The sequence below is a fragment of the Filicampus tigris genome, chromosome 14 (genome assembly GCF_054856515.1).
Source record: "Filicampus tigris isolate MCC_2025a chromosome 14, RoL_Ftig_1.0, whole genome shotgun sequence".
Taxonomy (NCBI): domain Eukaryota; kingdom Metazoa; phylum Chordata; class Actinopteri; order Syngnathiformes; family Syngnathidae; genus Filicampus; species Filicampus tigris.
The window spans coordinates 17,207,188-17,224,942 of record NC_141230.1 but is presented as its reverse complement, the minus strand read 5'-3'; the positions used below and the strand labels follow the sequence as shown (position 1 = coordinate 17,224,942).

General features: G+C 44.1%; 1 protein-coding gene across 3 annotated transcripts in view; it reads left to right on the top strand.

Moving 5' to 3' along the window:
* osbpl6 (oxysterol binding protein-like 6) overlaps positions 1–17,755 on the top strand; it is a 29,412-nt gene that overhangs the window by 8,649 nt on the left and 3,008 nt on the right. For 2 of the 3 annotated variants that reach the window (XM_086052669.1, XM_086052668.1), the window contains exons 3-22: positions 3,164–3,286; positions 3,607–3,660; positions 4,344–4,457; positions 4,551–4,721; positions 5,388–5,523; positions 5,650–5,753; positions 6,392–6,484; positions 6,959–7,127; positions 8,535–8,665; positions 9,966–10,073; positions 10,381–10,512; positions 11,119–11,206; positions 12,555–12,808; positions 13,559–13,696; positions 14,782–14,845; positions 14,962–15,040; positions 15,746–15,890; positions 15,964–16,108; positions 16,266–16,392; positions 16,491–16,613. In XM_086052669.1, the coding sequence (XP_085908795.1) occupies positions 3,164–3,286; positions 3,607–3,660; positions 4,344–4,457; positions 4,551–4,721; positions 5,388–5,523; positions 5,650–5,753; positions 6,392–6,484; positions 6,959–7,127; positions 8,535–8,665; positions 9,966–10,073; positions 10,381–10,512; positions 11,119–11,206; positions 12,555–12,808; positions 13,559–13,696; positions 14,782–14,845; positions 14,962–15,040; positions 15,746–15,890; positions 15,964–16,108; positions 16,266–16,392; positions 16,491–16,613 (2,498 nt within the window). The remainder of the gene's footprint in view (positions 1–3,163; positions 3,287–3,606; positions 3,661–4,343; positions 4,458–4,550; positions 4,722–5,387; positions 5,524–5,649; positions 5,754–6,391; positions 6,485–6,958; positions 7,128–8,534; positions 8,666–9,965; positions 10,074–10,380; positions 10,513–11,118; positions 11,207–12,554; positions 12,809–13,558; positions 13,697–14,781; positions 14,846–14,961; positions 15,041–15,745; positions 15,891–15,963; positions 16,109–16,265; positions 16,393–16,490; positions 16,614–17,755) is intronic. The other variant, XM_086052670.1, reaches the window with a different exon arrangement.

Genomic DNA, 17,755 nt, shown 5'->3' with positions numbered 1-17,755 from the left:
ACAAACGCAATATCTATCAGAATACATTGTTTCAACTAGTGGGCTTACATTGAACATATTGTTGAAAAAAATATGTTTGGGTTGACTTTCCCCTTTAAAGTAGATTTTCAGAGCTCCACCAGTCACAATTCTCAACCAATCTTCACACTTTTAGGGATTGTGCTGTCAAAAGAAGAACTCTTACTATTCTTTTTATATTATATCAAAGGTCACCACCGCGATTCGTGATCACATTTTGGAAATGCTGTTAGAAAAAAAAGAGGTTGACTCTTTCGACTGACTCAGTTTTCCACTGCAGGAATAAGATTAAAAGTGGAAGCTATGACATCACCACTTTACCATCGGCACCGGGTTCTGAATATTTTATGAGTGACTGGCGCAGGCTCGGTGCGCTTGTGGTCGTGCGGCACACTGTGGTATGCTGCGTGGGAGCTTGTGTTCTCATCGGAGTGCTTTAAGGAGGAAAGGGAGTTGGTTTGACGAGAGCTGGGGCCTGTTTGGAAGTGCACAGTTGAATCGTTGATGCTGGATAATGCAGACAGTTAAACATTCTCCTCCTCCCTTGTTCTTTGTTTCTTAATGATTACAATGGCTTCCTGGCCGATAGTGCAGGGGAGTTGCTGTGGTCAATTCAGATACAGTTCATCAATTATCAGTCGAAGAGGTCATTTGGAGGATTGTTGAGAAACACATTCGGACTTTTCCGTCCAGTTTTTCCATGTGTCAATGTATTGGTAGCTCTGGTCAAAATCACACAGCATGTCCATGCTTTGTATTTGTTACTCGCTGACTAAAGCCAATATAAAGTCATTAAGTAATATTTTTATGTCAATTTTACAAATAGTCTTGCTTGTCTTCATTCGTGTCGTACAGTAAGTGAGCTTCGACCTATCCCAGCTGACTTTGGGCAAGGTTCACTCACAGTCGCGTCTAGTCTCCCATTTAACCTAACGTATGTTTTTGGAAAAGTAGGTGGAAGCTGAAGTATGCAGAGAAAACCCATGCGAGCACGGTGGAAACTTGCCAAGATTCAAACCCACAACCTTTCCACCGTCAGGCAGACATGCCGAGGTGGCAACGTACAACCACAAGGCAGACATTTCGGCTTCTCTTTCTTTCCCTATTCCATGACGAGTTACTGCGGTCTTTTGTGCTGCTTTGACAGTCATAAAGGCCGCATTATAGTCCCGAAAGGACACTAAAACTGCATGCACAGTTAAAATTGCAACAGAAGAATGTGTTGCTACTTTTTCCAATCATCGTTACTTACTCGTGTAGCATGATGCTTGGGCGCCCTCGCGCATTTTTGAAGCGTGTAAAAAGTGTTGAGACGTCTTAACGCTCATTCTTGCTCCCTCAGACATACAGTAGGACATTTTCCGCATGCATTGTAGAAGATGTGTGGGATGCTGCACTGATATTTATAGTGCTAATTTAGCCTAACATGTCCAGGAGGAGTGCTTGTCCTTGCTCAATGAGTGTTGCTGTAATCGTTTGATTCATTGCAGGCATAAAAATGGGTACAATGCTCTCTACAAGTTGTGAATGAAAAGACTGACTTGTACCATTATGTTGGAAGTTCCTGCATCACATGATAATAAATATTATTTCCCTCTCTCTCTTTCTTTCACTTGTGATCTAGTGTAAGAAAATGGAGGTGACCGAGCTATTTGCGTCTTAGCAAAGCGGTTTGTCACTCATTCAGGTTTAAATTATTCTGCAGCGGGATCAATAAATGTGAGCAGGGTGCAGGAAATCCAATTGGCTTCATTCATTTATGCTTTCAGGGTCAAAGAACAGGAGAGCTCTGGCATGAAAGCAAGGAAGCGACTTTTCTGTCTTGATATGGACACGGTCTAAACCTGGGACGTGACCGCAAAGCCACAGAGCAGACCTCTTTAGTGTGCCCATTCATGCGTCCCTCGCATGAGCTTTAATCATCCCCGCTCATCTCAGAGGGCTTTCCTTGGAGGGGTCACCTTGGTGCAACAGTCGTCCAACCAACCGTCACGCTTTAGGCGCGATATGTGTCAGAAAAGTTCCAGGACTGGTGTGATTTTTTTTCCCTTCCATGTGGGCCAGACGATCAACCGGTTGTTCAGTGCGCGAGAAGAAGCGTCTGCTCACAATGCACTAAGCATTTGACACTTCCCGGACAAGAAGAATATCGCTGTAATGGAGCCACCTCCCTACTCATTTCACCGTATTTCTGTAAATTGTTTTTTCTTCTTTGCAAAGCTCGAGGTGGTCACCAAGAGGAAGTTTTGAGGATTCCGGAAGAATCCTTCCAGGAAAGCATTAAGGAGTGGCAGAGAAGGAGTGTTAGACTCCAGGCGGATTACTTACAGAGGGGAACAATTTGTGGAATTGAAATAGAATTGACAGTATCTGGTTGTGGGCAAACGTAACTCACCAGCAGTGTGCTAAAGTTTTTTTCCCCATGGCCAGATAGTGCGGGTCCATACTGGCGTCTGAGGCTGTAATGCATTCATGTATCGATCACTGCATAGGCGCCTATAACGGCCAGCTGCTTCAAAGTATGGGGCATCCGCATCCTTTTTACATTGCTTTGAATCTCCATGTTCTTTTTGCTAATAGCTGAAGGCCAGCGACAGGAGGGCGAGGTCTGTTCACGGGAGACGCGTGGCCTCATTACCAAACTGATCTGTTCAGCCGGTCTTTTGATTAAACGAGCTGTTGTCGCCTTTTCTTCAGTGCTTCGCAAACCGGTGCCAGGCGACCTTAGCTACACGCGATGAAGGTCACGAGTTAGTCTGCGTGTATGACAACTGATTCAAAAGACACGCTGTGGAACCCCCTTGTAGATTTTCCGGGTGACGATGGCCTTCTCTCTGGGCGGCGGGGTGACCTTGTATTCTCTTTGCTCCAGAGACGTCACTTTGATTTACAGACCCACTGAGGGCAAGAAGAGCATAGTCAGGAGGAAGCTAATGGAGGGGAAATACTCAGAGCACATGAGGGATGTGATGGGGGAGCACAAACATTACGCAAGAGAGGCGAGCGAAGGGTTTCCTCCATTAGACTGCGGGCTTGAGCGTCATCCTGTTTTCTCCAACGTGTGCATCTCTCTCTCTCGTCTCTTTTTCCTTCCGGAAGAATGAGCAGATCAGCTCTGACACCGCATCGTTTTGTTGTACTTCAGGAGACAGACAGCTGGGAAATCATCGAGGGGCTGAAAATCGGCCAGAGCAACGTCCAGAGGCCAGATAAACACGAAGGCTTTATGCTGAAGAAGCGGAAATGGCCCCTGAAAGGCTGGCACAAGGTTGGGCCCCGTTGGCAGATTTTTTTGTTCTTCGAAAAAACGGTTTCAAGTAGTCTGCAGTTGGAATAATTGCTGCTTCACAAAGGTTGCTCTTCAGTACCTGTTCAGCTGCTAGTTTTTTTTTTTAGACAAGGCCAAATAAGTCCCTAGCCATCACACCAGCACACAATGCACCATTTTGAAAGCAACACATTTAAATGAAATCTATCGCAGCTCCAAACTCAGGATTTCTCACTAGGGATACACAGTCAGGTTTTTCCCTATTGTTGATTTTTTTTTTTTTTAATAACTAACACAGGGTTGTTTTTTCCCCTCTGCAGCGATTTTTTGTTTTGGACAATGGTATCCTGAAGTATTCCAAGTCTCCCATTGATGTAAGTAACCCTGACTCAAACCCCCAGGCACAAGCAGGCCGGTCGGCCTGGCAACAATGATTCGGCTGGAATGTTTGCAGCAAGAGTTGCAATGTTTGATATGCTTTGGCTAAAACGGAAGCGTCTTGCTAAATTGTAGTGATGACTCAGCAACAAAGACTAGAAATGTAAAAGTGAATTGTTTGAAGGGGAAATGAACCCAAACATATTTTTTTTCAAGAATATGTTCTATGCAAGCCCACTAGTTGAAACAAAGCATTCTGATCAATATTGCGTTTGTGGAATAAGAGTTTAATCCACCCGTTTTTAGCCATCTCTGGGGGCGGCCATTTTGTCACTACTGTCGACTGAAAATGACATCACAACTACAAAGGGCTCAGGTTACGACCAATCACGGCTCAGCTTTAGAAAACCCTGAGCCCTGGGTAGTTGTGATGTCATTTTCAGTCGACAGTGGTGACAAAATGCCCGCCCCTTGAGATGGCTAAAAAGGGGTGGATTTTGCTTCTTAACTCATATTCCACAAACGCACTATTCATCAGAATGCCGTGTTCCAACAAGTGGGCCTACTGGGAACATATTCTTGAAAAAAATATATTTGGGTTGATTTCTACTTTAAAGTAAATGAAGACAAAAAAAAAAAAAAAGGCAAAAGTACATTTAACCTTATCAATGCGTCTCAGATCCAGAAAGGCAAACTGCACGGCAGCATCGACGTCGGCCTCTCTGTGATGTCCATCAAAAAGAAGGCTCGTCGCATTGACCTGGACACAGAGGAGCATATCTATCACCTCAAGGTAACACCAAGACTTCAATACTGTCATTTCAGTATCGACTTACCCGTCAAGCAGGACGGCCGAGATCGAATAAACGTTGTCTCTACTTCTTAGGTCAAATCCCAAGACATCTTTGACGCCTGGGTGTCCAAGCTGCGACATCACCGCCTTTACCGACAGAACGAGATCGTCCGATCTCCTCGGGACGCCTCCATGCGGATGTTCCCGTCGCCCGCGGTTGCGGAGTCACCGCAAGCTGCTTCAAGTGTCGGACACGACGCCAAGGTATTCCACTTGCGACACAAACTAGTGAATTGCTCGCAGAAAGTCCTTCTCGTTAATTGTCTGCCTCGTTGTTAAAAGGTCATTGTGGTCCCTGCACAGTTTCAGTGCACCGACTAATGGCTGTGTATGCGAGGTCGATTACTGTCTATCGCTGTATTGGCTGCTTGGCAGGCAAAATGAATCCGAGCATTGTGATAACGGAATCATTTTTCTGTCCGGAGTCGAGACACATTGTGTCCTGCTTCTTTTATCGATGAAAACAGTCTACTATTTCCAACGAAGGTGTCAGTCAGTATCTTTGACTAGATCAGGGGTCGGCAACCGGCCGGCTCGTTCATCCTTATGTTGCGGCTCTGCGTGGCTTGGGAAAATAAATGATAAGCGTCCGACTGAAGTGTATGTTATTTGTCTCAAAAACGGCTATCGTGTCTTTTTATTAAGTCCAAGATTTGGGCCACTTTCATATGTGGTCCTAGATGGGATACCTAATGGATTTTTTTCAGGACATAGCCCTGTTTAACAGAAAAAAAAGTGCTTTGCTGCCATCTTATGGTATCTTTTGGCATTGACAAACCTTTTTCTGTCAGATTTTCACTCTTGTGTACAGTATGTTACTTTTTTGGGGTATTTTTCTGCAAACAGTTTACTTCTACTATCTCTCTAAAGCACGCTAAACCCAGCGGGTTGCCATGGCAAACGCCAGTCCCCACCAACAGCAGCTTGCCCGTCTCCTACAGCAACGGTCAGAGCAAGGTGGCCGCCTGGCTGCAAGAATCCGAGGAGATGGACAAATGTGCGGAAGGTGCGTTCTGTTGTCTCCGTTCAAGCTGGACGCGCTCGCGCGTGTCTTGGAACTGCCCTCATAGAGTGTGTGTATGATCCTTGATGACAGACCATCATGATTAGCATCTTTCATTAATGATTTCAGATCTTGCGCGATGCCAGTCCAACCTGACTGAGCTGAGCGGCCTCTTACAGAGTCTGGAGATTCTACAAAGGACTCAATCGGCACCAAACTTTGCAGATATGCAGGTTGAACACGCGTGCAAGCGCACAAACACGCACACACGTATGTACATATAGGATACCGTCGAGAGAGAGGCCACATTTAATCCCCAGGAGTCTTGGTGGTGACTCAAACGAGCGCTGAACTGCAGTCGGGGACAAAAACAAAACAAACAAAAAAATGGCGGATATTTGCAATATTGCTCCAATGTCAATTGGTGAGCTATGTGGAATCATTCCCTTCCCCATAGCTCACTAAATTGCGTCAAATGCGGAAGGCCTCACATCTATCCAATTGATACCTGAAACAATATCGAAAATAAGAAGGGTATCGTGACTTAGTCTGTATAGAAGCTTGCCTCGATTTTTACCTGACAAACTACATGAAATATGGATTAAGAAGCGCAGAAGCCTCTTTCACTGTAGCAAAAAAAATAAATAATAAATAAAAAAAGCGAGGCTCAGTAAGATAGTGCCAGTTTCAGTCATGCTTATCCCCACCATCAACTGCTTAGTGCCACTCGTCGCATTTGCCTCTGAATTTGGTTTGCTTCTCATTTGTTGGAATGTGTTCTGATTTCTTACTTGCCAACAGTCAATTGATGTTGACTTGCTTTTGTGTGACTGTGTTGTCTTGCATACTGTGATCCACATTTGCCACATAGACCGCTTGTGTAGAATTGTCAAAGAAAGAAAAGCGCATGAACAGAAGATGGAGGACAAAAAGTGTCGGCAAAGATGCAAAATTCCAGCTTCAGGTACCATTTTTTGTTGTTGCTGTGCCACGAACATAGAAATGCCTGACTGTCAGACCTTACCAGAGCAAAAATGCTTTCTCTAATTTAAAATAAAAACATTTACACACTGACAGTTTTTTTTTAACCTCCATTTTTGTTTCTTTTTAGCTGAAAACTTTGCATTGGTCATGTGGTCTTGTTCTGTTTTTTTTGCCCATTTTTCTCTTATTTTGCTCGGCACATTGTGTGCTTCCGAAAACGAAAAACACTTGGCTTTCATACACTTTATCCACGCCTTCTAAAGACAGGTTTCATAAATATTTCTGTGGAAAACGGATAAGAGAATAAAAAAAAAAAAAATTTTGCAAGGGTCTCTAGGCTGAATGCTGCTCATAATATCATAGTACAGAATATTTGGCTTCCATAAACTAACAATACAGGCTCTCAACATGATTACACTTCTCGCTTGATTAACCCCGCATCATCTGGCTTTAGGTCCCGCTATCGTCCAGCATGTCGCCTGTCCGCCTCCACTCATCCAACCCTAACCTCTGCGCCGAGATGGGGGACTTTCAAGCTCCCGCTTCCCGGCTGACTGACAGCGTAGAGTGTACCAGTGACTACATTAAACTACAGGAGGAATTCTGCACCATTGCCCAAAAAGGTTCGTACACAAACATGCACGACTAGAGAGAGTCAACATGCCCGAACCGTATGTTTTAAAATGAATTTTGTTGCAATGTGGATACAGCCTACTCAAAGTAAGTCAGGAACAAACGGGTTTATGTATGTAATTAGTAATTAGTCCACACAATTTACAAGCAGTTTAAAAAGTACTATATTGTGCATGACTGCGATTTTAATGGTATGACTGTAATTTTATTAGCAGTGTCAATATCACTTTAAAGTACCTGTGGTGTCCTCATTTAGTCATCACGAAACTCTCTTCTGTCGTAATTTAAACATTTGGACATATACCATTACACTGAAAAGTCTACTAAAATGTGTACGCTTCATTTTGTATCCTTTTTTTTTTTTTTTTCACTGAATATACATGATTTTGGCACATCTCACACACTGCTCTGCTGCCTAAGGGCTCAGGTAAGGACGGCTCACCTGTGGTCTGGGTTTGGTCATGTGATGTTGGCAAGCTGAGCCCTGAGGCACTGTGATGTCATTTTCAGTCGACAGCAAGTGGCAGTAGTAGGCAAAAATGGCAGGCCCCTTCATTCATATTCCACAAACGCAATATTAATCAGACTTGTGGGAGTGCATAGAACATATTGTAAAGTTGTTTTTTTTCCACTTGACTTTAAAACTGTGAAAAATGCTTGCAGCCACTCCTTTACCAGATTCTCACCAAAATATAATAAGTTCTTCTTCCTACTATTTACGGTTTGCCAGAGCTGGGCGTTCTACTAAAAATTGAGCGTGCGTTATTCTAAACTCAACTTCCCCACCCGCGTCATTTCCCCCCCCCCGTCATTCGTCAACCATCAGCAAAACGGGCGTCCGTCAGTGACGGATAGATGGACCGGTCCGTCACCTAGACGGAATGCCCAGCTCTGCGGTTTATGATGTCAAAAGGGTACTGTACGCCAAGTTCAGTCGTGTTTACAACAAAAATATTTGGGCAAACGTCTCACATGCGTAGGTGGGTTAAGCAACATATGCGGGTTCCTATATAGACAAGCAGTGGACGGGCATGTCACGTGTGTGATGCCGTGCAGCTGCGGTTGACTAGCTCGGAGGCATGACTCCATTATATAATTTAGTCAGCGACGGCCCTCTCTGTCATCCCGCTGCACGCTCACGAGGCAATTTTACATCCCGTCGCATCGATGTGCTACTAATTGCCTCTGAGATTTGCGTTTTGTACACTGAATTTCTGTACCAAACAACTCAATGTGCTCACTAACATCGTATTATGCCCCACTCTTAAACTTACGTAATATGTTTTCCGAACGGTACACTGCATTTACGCACCAGGCCAAAGCAGCTGACGCAAAAACTAAAAATCATGCTGCATGAATGATCATTGTCGTTATTGCGTCATTCTGTCTGTGCGCAGTCCACACTCTGCTCAAGTCAGCCTTCAACACTGTAGCCATAGAGAAAGAAAAGATCAAGCAGATTCTGACAGACCAGGACCAGTCCGACCAATCAGCCCAGATCAACACCCTCAGGAAGTCTCTGTCACAGGTAATGAGCACGTCCTCCACTTCACCTAATAAATGTGTCTGTCACAAACATCTGCTGGTTACCAGGAAAACATAAAAAAAAAAAAAGTGCTGACTACTACCTCTACAATTTTCTGAAACCAGTGTATTCAAAAAAACAGAAAGTCAGCACACACACAGCGTGCATAAAGTGATATGTGAGACGGTTGAGGTGCAATCATCTTTTCTTAAACTAATTGGTGCGAAAAAAAAAAAAAAAAGTGACTTCATTAACGCTGCTCCTTGGGCTGTCTTCTCTACCGCAGTGACTTACTGTAATTGGACTGCTTCCTCACTGACTATTTCCATCACACTGGTAAAATGGTTCCGTTCTCGTCATAGTTAAAATATAGTTATAGTTTTGATTTGAAGCAGTGAAGTGTTTGCTGTCTCACTCTGGCAGCTCAACAGAAATTGGCAGACTAAGATGGCCAAAGGTTGATTTAAAATAACAGCATATTGCGGGGAATCAAACAGTACATAATTACTGTAATGTCATGTTAATTTTCTCGTAATCATTACATTGTTCGGATTGGGCCTCCGAGGTTCTGATGCACCACTGGTACTGATGTAAAAAAAAAAAAAAAGATAAGCGATTGTGAGCATTACTCGACTGTGCAGCCCATTTTTGCTCAAGTACCTCCTTATTGTGTTTTTCTTTCAAACATCAAGGCAGTTGCGACTGAAATCTCATGGCTCGGTCTCAAGCAGAATCACTCATTTTACCCACTTGTTTATCCGAGTTTGAACACTACTCTTTGGCATTTTCAAACATTTCGCTGTTTTTATATCCAGAATTCTAAAGTACAACTAATTTCTCACAGGTTCTTTTGACAGTTTTTGTGCTTTAACCTCAGTGTCCATTCGCGTCAGTGCAGCCCTGGATGAACTGTGCAGGGGTCTATCAAGAGCTTAGAAACTCAGTGACTAGTTGTACACGGATACTAAGTACGATCAAACAACTCACGGGTGTGGAACATTAAACGTTATGTAAACACAACATTAAAGGTTAGGTAAACGTCTGATCGGGCCATTTGAGTCATTTCGGTTGTCGTTGTGATTTAAAAAGGCCGTACACACTCTCACAACAACAAATACGCTCACTTGATTGCTCTCCAAAAATAAAAGAAAACTTTTCATCATGGTCAGCCATATTATTCCCAGAAACGTCTGCCAGGGTATGTAAGCCTATGAGCACAACTGTATCCCAAGAACAAATATATTTTGGGCTCAATTGGTCTATTGGCAAATTAACACAACAACCCGTTTCCTTTTTGGCCAAGGCCGTGTCCCAAAACGCAGAACTCCGAACCCGACTGAACCGTATCCACTCTGAGTCTGTCCTTTCGGAGCAAGTCGTCAGCGTGAATATCATTTCCACCCCTGATGAGGTAGGTGCTGTGTTCATTATGGCACTGACAGTGCTAATTTAAAGCACCCATATTGATAAAACAACAGGGCGGCCAGTTAGCTGCATTATTGCTTTCCTGCCTTATTGATCGATGGCCTTACAGATTGATGATTTCCTCGGTTGTGTTTTAAGGGATCATCATTCAACGCGCGATGCTGACATAAATGTTATGGGAAAATGACTAATTACAAATGGATGGAAGCTTGCCATGAAATGATCTCCGCTGTCCTTCAGTTAAGAGTTATCATACGCGTGCGTCAAACATGTTTGCGCGTGTTTGTTGGCAGGTTGTAGAGCAGATGGGGATCCCGCTGACTCAGCAGGCCTCTAATGAGAGCCGACTCTCCATGTCGGAGTCCGTCTCCGAGTTCTTCGATGCCCAGGAAGTGCTCCTGTCGGCCAGCTCGTCGGAGAATGAGGTAATTTGAGTCTTTGGTGTGGACTGCGCGGCCCATAATGTCGGCCCTGGGTTAGTTAGCAACTAATGAGAGCAGCCTGTGAGGTTAAAATAGCCGATTTAATGGCAACTCCATCATAGTCAGGCACTTAGAGGCGCTCTTGTTAATTGGGGCAGATGCCTCATCTCTCACTTGGCTTCAATTTGGTCTTTTATTTCTTTATATTTACCGCTAATTAGGACAAAGCTTCCAGCGCTGTTTAAAAGAACAATTTGGCCACTTGAAACCATCGTTTCTGCTCGCTAAAGCCTCTGTGGGGCTATAAAAGAAAGTTGCTCTCCAGGTATGCATTGAGGCATGTGAAGGATCACTCCCAGAGGACATTTATCCCACCGTAGAATGAAGAGTGGCCCATTCAGACCCAAAGTGGCAGGAGACTGCCACGCTGGCTAATACAGATGTGCTTGCATGAAAAATGCGCTGCAGTGTGATAGCTGCAGCTGGGCAGATGCTGTGCCGCAGATTCTTCCCCTCGGGGAAACTGCAGCAAGTGCAGCCAAACCTTCTTAGTTTGTTTCTGTCTCTATCCTAAATCCCCCCCCCCCCCTGTGCCTGTTCCCGCAACAGGGCTCAGATGATGAGTCATACGTCAGTGATGTGAGCGATAACATCTCAGAGGACAACGCCAGCGTGACCGATAACGTCTCCAGACAAAGTGGGTCCACCTTGTTCTGAACCGTGGCGAACTTTGATTAAGCATTTTCCGGTTTTTGTGTCAGAGGATCCGACTCTGATGAAGCAAAACACTGACACAATCAGTGCTGGTAAAGGCGCTTGGCGAGCGCATTTATCGTTGTGGCTGAAGCCACTGACTTTACTTGGCTGCTCTGTGCCAGGATCTTTTCTTAGGCCTTATGAGCAGCCTGTGTGGGGAGGGATGGGATCTCCCTCCTTCATCTCTGTCACACCCCACACATCTTTAGTTCTACATAGACTCTCATCAAAGGGAACTCCTCAGTAGTCTCGTGTGGGAAACAAACAAATCTGGCTTTATTATTTCAAGGTCGTGTCGCCACAGAGCTAGGCTTTAAAGTAAAACAAAACAACACTCAGCAAGCTGAGTAGCACGAGTCAAGTGGAAAATCTGCAGCTTCAGCAAAACTGACACCCTGATATGATGACATTTGACGTTCGATATACATATGCCAGGGTTATTAGTTCATGGAGACGAATGAAATAAAGTCAAATTGAAAAAACATTTTTGTTGAATAAAAATGAGGGAAAAAAAGATAATGAACAAATACTACATTTTACGATTATAAAATTAACTAGAATCATAGCAATCATTTCATTTTCGTCTGCTTTCAGGGTGTTACATTTTAAATATATTTATTACTGTAATGCCGTATGGACGAAGGAAGGTCGAACAGTCGTTTGAGGATTGTATTTTATTACACAATACTGTAATTCAATTCAAAACGTAAAACTCGTGCTATATACTTTCATTGAACAGATGAAAACTAAAGGCCAATTTCTAAATTGCATATTATTGTTACTGAGGTAATATTTTCTAACCTGGTAGATGATATATTCTTGAGCTGGGGTTCTTTTTGTGAGCAGTAAACTAAAATCATCAAAATTATTCCACATTTTCAATTGCACCACCACTGAGTCAAATTAAGTTTCCCATACTATTCCAATTTATTGAGATTCACCTGTTAGCATCTGAACTTGTTCAATGGAATTTTCCATGTTAAATGTAAACTCAATCTGGATCAAATGGTTGAAATTACAGCTCCCGATCGATCCTGCATACTCACAACAAATTGAATCGAAATGTGGTTTGATTTTACCGTGTCATCGGCAGTGCAGCGGCCTCGCTCGTCTGACTTCCGTGCAGGCGGCGTGCGTTCACTTCCCGCTCAGTGACTGTGTAGACGTGAGTGCTAACAGTTGTCTGACCGCTCACCCCTGACAGAATTGGAAAAAATGACACCTTAGATCCCGTCGCCTGTAAATATCACATTCCAAAAATTACCACATTGAGGGTTTTCTCTTCCCAGTGGCCAATGGAGACTTTGCCGGCTGTGCCTTCCGTAACGGGCGGCGCATCTGCCTGCCGGCGCCCTGTCCCGACACCGGCAACATCAACCTGTGGAACATCTTGCGAAACAACATTGGCAAGGACCTGTCCAAAGTCTCCATGCCCGTGGAGCTCAACGAGCCTCTCAACACACTGCAGCGCATGTGTGAAGAGCTGGAGTACAGCGAGCTGCTGGACAAGGCTGCCGAGACGGAGGATCCCTTCGAACGCATGGTAAAAACCTCTCAAATTGAAACTCTCTAATTTTTCCTTTTTTTTTTTAGCTCTTCAAGTCTCATTTTAATGACTACATTTCAAATTGAGTATGGTAGTAGGCAAAGCTGGGCATTATACTAAAAATTGAGCGGCCGTTATTCGCCGTCCGTCATTCGCCTTTTTGACGGCCCGTCCACCTCTAATTTTAAACGGGTGACCGTCGGAAGGAATTATCGCTGCCGCATCGGAGATTCCGCGCTCCATGTCCGGCCGGACTAAATGGGTCTCCTTTTAGGACCCCGAAGCCGCAAGCCTCGCCCGCGGCTAAGGGGAAACGGAAGCCTCTGTTATACGGATTGTGGTATTGCCCCCCCCCCCTTCTCGTAATGGTATGCCCCAGCAGCAGGAGGGAGGGGCGGTGCACATGAAGTCCGAATGAAGAAACGCAGGCACGCTTGAACGCGCGCTACTGTCTCGTGTCTCTCGATACACAAACAGCCTCACATTAAGAAATTTAATTTTCACAAAATCCATTGAATGACTTTTAAGGATTTTTAATGACTTGTAACTCTATGCCCTACAAGGCTGTCAGCTTTAAACAACCACCCGCGTCCACGCTCAAAGACCCCAGTCGGGTTTGAACCCGCGGGGCGACCACTGTGCCACCCTGCCAGGCGACAGGATGCTTCCATGCTTCATATCTTATTTATAAAGAATGTTGGTCCCTTCAGGTTGATGTCAGCGGTGGTGTTGTTTTGCTTGTGCCAGGTTCTGGTCGCTGCCTTTGCCGTCTCAGGCTACTCATCCACCTACTATCGAGCAGGAAGTAAGCCATTCAACCCGCTCCTCGGAGAGACGTACGAATGTATAAGAGAAGACAAGGGCTTCTGTTTTTTCTCGGAACAGGTACAGTCGTGCTGGCACAATGTTTCGTATGGGAATCGCACTCGCTCACAACATTATAAACAGCGATGCCTTGAGATCCGAGCACTCATACGACATACAACCACTTCGTCGTCGGACTGAGTTTTGGCATTGAAATATGAGTACAAATTTAAATACGAGCACTGTATAGTGACTGAACTCAACTCAACTCGTTTCATAACAAGCAGCAGTTTGGAAGCTGGTGAACAATTAAATTAAAGGAAGAGGCTTCCAAATTGTTTTATAGTCTCTCCCAATCACAGCTTACTGTCAAGCTAAACATAAAACAAAGAGAGTGTTGATTCATATTTAAATCAACCGCACAACTTTGACCTGGTCGGGTAACTTAACGCTCTCACATAATGGAAAAGTACCTTAAACAAGCTAACGTGTAGCATCTGCGGTTGTAACGCTTTACGCAAAAGATATTTAAACACAAAAGGTGCAGCAACACGCGTAGATAGACATACAGAACTCTTCATGTCTGCATGATTGTGTTTTACTGCCCCCTCCTGGCCAAGTTGCACACACCAGAAATAGCACAATTAATCATGATGCACAAACTGTTAAGCTCTTTACAGTCTAGTTAATCATGTTACTATTAAATATTTTTTGTCAAGTACAATATGATAAAGTGCTATTTTCCTTATCAAAAACACCTTCCAATAAAATTTGTTGGCTTTTTTGGCTAGGCTGAAAAGGCATCGCCATTCATTTTAGTGGGGCGAGATGATATGAGATACAAGTGTTTTGAACTACGGACTAATACGTTTATACAGCCTGTTCCAAATTTGACATAATGTGAAATATTTCAAACTTAATTTAAATATGAATATCCGAGCAAGAACGTCTTCGGCAAACAAAACAAATAGGCTTCATGGTGACAAATAAGAGGTATCAAAATTCCAATAACATTGTCAAATGGATTTTGTAAGGAAATTCACAAATGGTCAATATGCACACCATCTGTGACATTTTCCCTTTTGCCTTCCTACATTTTTTTGGGGGGCCTGTTTTTGCATCATTTAAGATGACAAAGTAGACTGTAATTGTGTTGTTCTCTGAAGGTAAGCCACCACCCTCCAATCTCTGCCTGCCACTGCGAGTCCAAGAACTTCACCTTTTGGCAAGGTAGGCTGCACCTCTGATTAGTGGGGTTGCGTTAACGGAACCTACACGTGCCCTCGTTATTGAACTATAATAGGACAGCAGGTGGATATTGATTGTGATAGTTTTTCTTCCCACAGATGTGAGATGGAAAAACAAATTCTGGGGAAAATCAATGGAGATCTTGCCGGTCGGGACAGTGAGCCTCATGATTCCCAGGTAATGACACCCTCATTGTTCTCACTATTTTAGCGGAAGATTTGAGGTGAATTGCAAAGTATACAACCTGATGTGAGTCAATGAAATTTCACTTGTAAACAGACGCAAAAGTCTGATGTCGTGCCAAGTCATTCTTGGTGTTTTTTTTTTGAGTCTTAACCAGCTTCACACGCGCTGTTGGGGGAGTAATAAAACCGCAGCGGCGCAACTATTTTTGCCTCTGAATATAACTTGATCAAATGACTTCCATGTGCGTGTGTTCTTGCTGTGACAAAGACAACACGCTGGCTGAAACGCGACAAGAGAAAAATCTCGAGGCTTTAATTCTCCTTAAGGACGCCCGCTAATCTTCAAATCTTGTGTTCAATGGTTTTAAAGATGCCACATTGATCGTTTCATTTATTCGTCAGTTAATTCAAAAAGGGACACTCAAATGTTTCATGTAAAAACACACTCAACATTTCTTCATCTTGACTGTTTTTATGAAAATCTGCTCATTTCTCCAGACGGGTGATTTTTTGTTGGATGCAAGATGAAATCATCAGAGTAATATTTAAATGCATTTCATTCATGTGTAGTGAATCAATATGCAAGTTTCACTGAAGTCGACTAAGCTTTCCAAAATGTTCAAACGCATTTAGATATACTTGAAGATGAGGTACATTTAGAATCGGTGTTATTTGATGACTAAATTGTCCTTTTCAGGTTTGGAGACCACTACGAATGGAACAAAGTCACCACGTGTGTCCACAACATCCTCAGTGGCCGTCGGTGGATTGAACACTACGGCGAGATCACCATCAGAAACACCAAAAGCAGCGCTTGCCTCTGCAAACTCACCTTCGTCAAGGTCATTGGAGGTTGAATTGGGGCTCGGACACGCGCGGGCTACGTGTGACGATAGTGGACCGTCCTTCTTTCAGGGGAACTACTGGAGTTCTAACGTGAACGAGATCCAAGGATTTGTGATGGATCAAGAAGGGAAAGTGGTTCACAGGCTTTTTGGAAAATGGCACGAGGGACTTTACTGTGGCGTCCCACCTTCTGCTAAATGTATCTGGAGGCCAGGTAAGGCTGCTAGATCGTCACTTCGGATGTTGACACTGGCACTGATGCAGTAAACACCCGTTCACGGCGGGCTCAATCACTCGCAAATCCTCGTTATTCCCCGCAGGGCTCCGTCCCCGGCCCACTGTACATCCAATGTTGATCTTTTTCTTGCTAGGCTCCATGCCCACAGACTACGAGCTATACTACGGCTTCACCAGGTTTGCCACTGAACTCAACGAGCTTTGCCCCGAGCTAAAAGACGTCCTGCCGCGAACGGACGCGCGGTTCAGACCCGATCAGAGGTCAGAGGTCACGCCACAAAAAAAAAAAAAAAAACACACAAATTCCACATGGCGGATAGCAGCTTTAGTAAACCAACGTGCACTCTGCCTCACATCAGGCACCTAGAAGAGGGGAACTTGGAGCTGGCGGCCTCTGAGAAGCAGCGAATCGAAGACCTGCAGAGGACCAGGAGGAAGTGGAATGAAGAGAATAATGTCAAACAGGAGCCTCGCTTCTTCAAGTGAGACAATAACGACACCCGTTCAGCGTAGCACACAAGGCTTACGAAACCTCGCCTGTTCATTCCCATTCTTCCTGCCGTTCATTTGCGTAGCAATTCTGTCCCTTTCAGACTGCGGCGTTTTCGTAAGGCTCTAGCAATGCGCGTCACAATAACGTGGGAGTTAATGGAAAAGAGAGCAGTACAAGAAAGAAAGAAAAGTCTGCAACAAAGTGTACCACAAGGTTCGGACTAAAAGCCACCACTTTTTTCCCCCTGCGGCTTAAACAAAGATGCAGCTTATTTGCAGATTTTTTTCAGCCCGTGTGCGCCACATTCTCATCCGTGCTTAGCTTCTCATTGAAGTCGTGTTTAGTGTTCGTGAATCTTTCGATGAGCTCCGTTGTTGGAATGGGAACTTTTCCCCTTTTTGAACTAAATCCGCATCGAATCATTTGGAACGGCGCATACCATTCATCAGTTACTTTGTTCACCATAACTTTCCATTCAAAGTACTCTCAAAACAGAATCACCACCATTTTCATGAGCCTAATATAAGTAAGCGAAATGCCATAGAAAGGCTAACAAATGCGCATTGCTACTGTGGTCGTTTTAAACCAAACAACTGATAGTTTGGATAAAAACTACCAAGTATCGCGTACAAGCAGGCATGCATGCTTTATTTTATTACCATGACAGTTTTTTTCCTGCCAGCTTTCTCTTCCTTCCTGACCGCCTTGCCTCCTTACCTGAGTATTGCTTTTTATTTTTGCGTCCTGACTTCAATCCATCCTTCACCGAAATCTACTTTACCGCCTTCCTTCTGCCCAGTGTTACCTGCCTTCCCTCCTTCCTTTCTAGCCTATCCCCTGCCTTCCTTCCCCTCGGACCTGCTTTTTTTCAACCCTCTGCAAAGATTCCTTTGTTCCTTACATTCTACCAGGATCTGCTTTTTTTTTTTTCCCCCCCCCAGCATCTTTTCTTTCCTAACTTTCTCATAACTCCCCTTTAGGTTATTCCTTCTGCTGCTTAAACCTGCTTCTCTGCCTTACACCCTTATACACCGTTCCACCATCCCCAGACCTCTTTTGTACTTATTTTCTTTCCGAATTCATTCCTTGCCCCAGACACTCTTTTTTTCACCCTTCCTTCCTCCAGTAAGC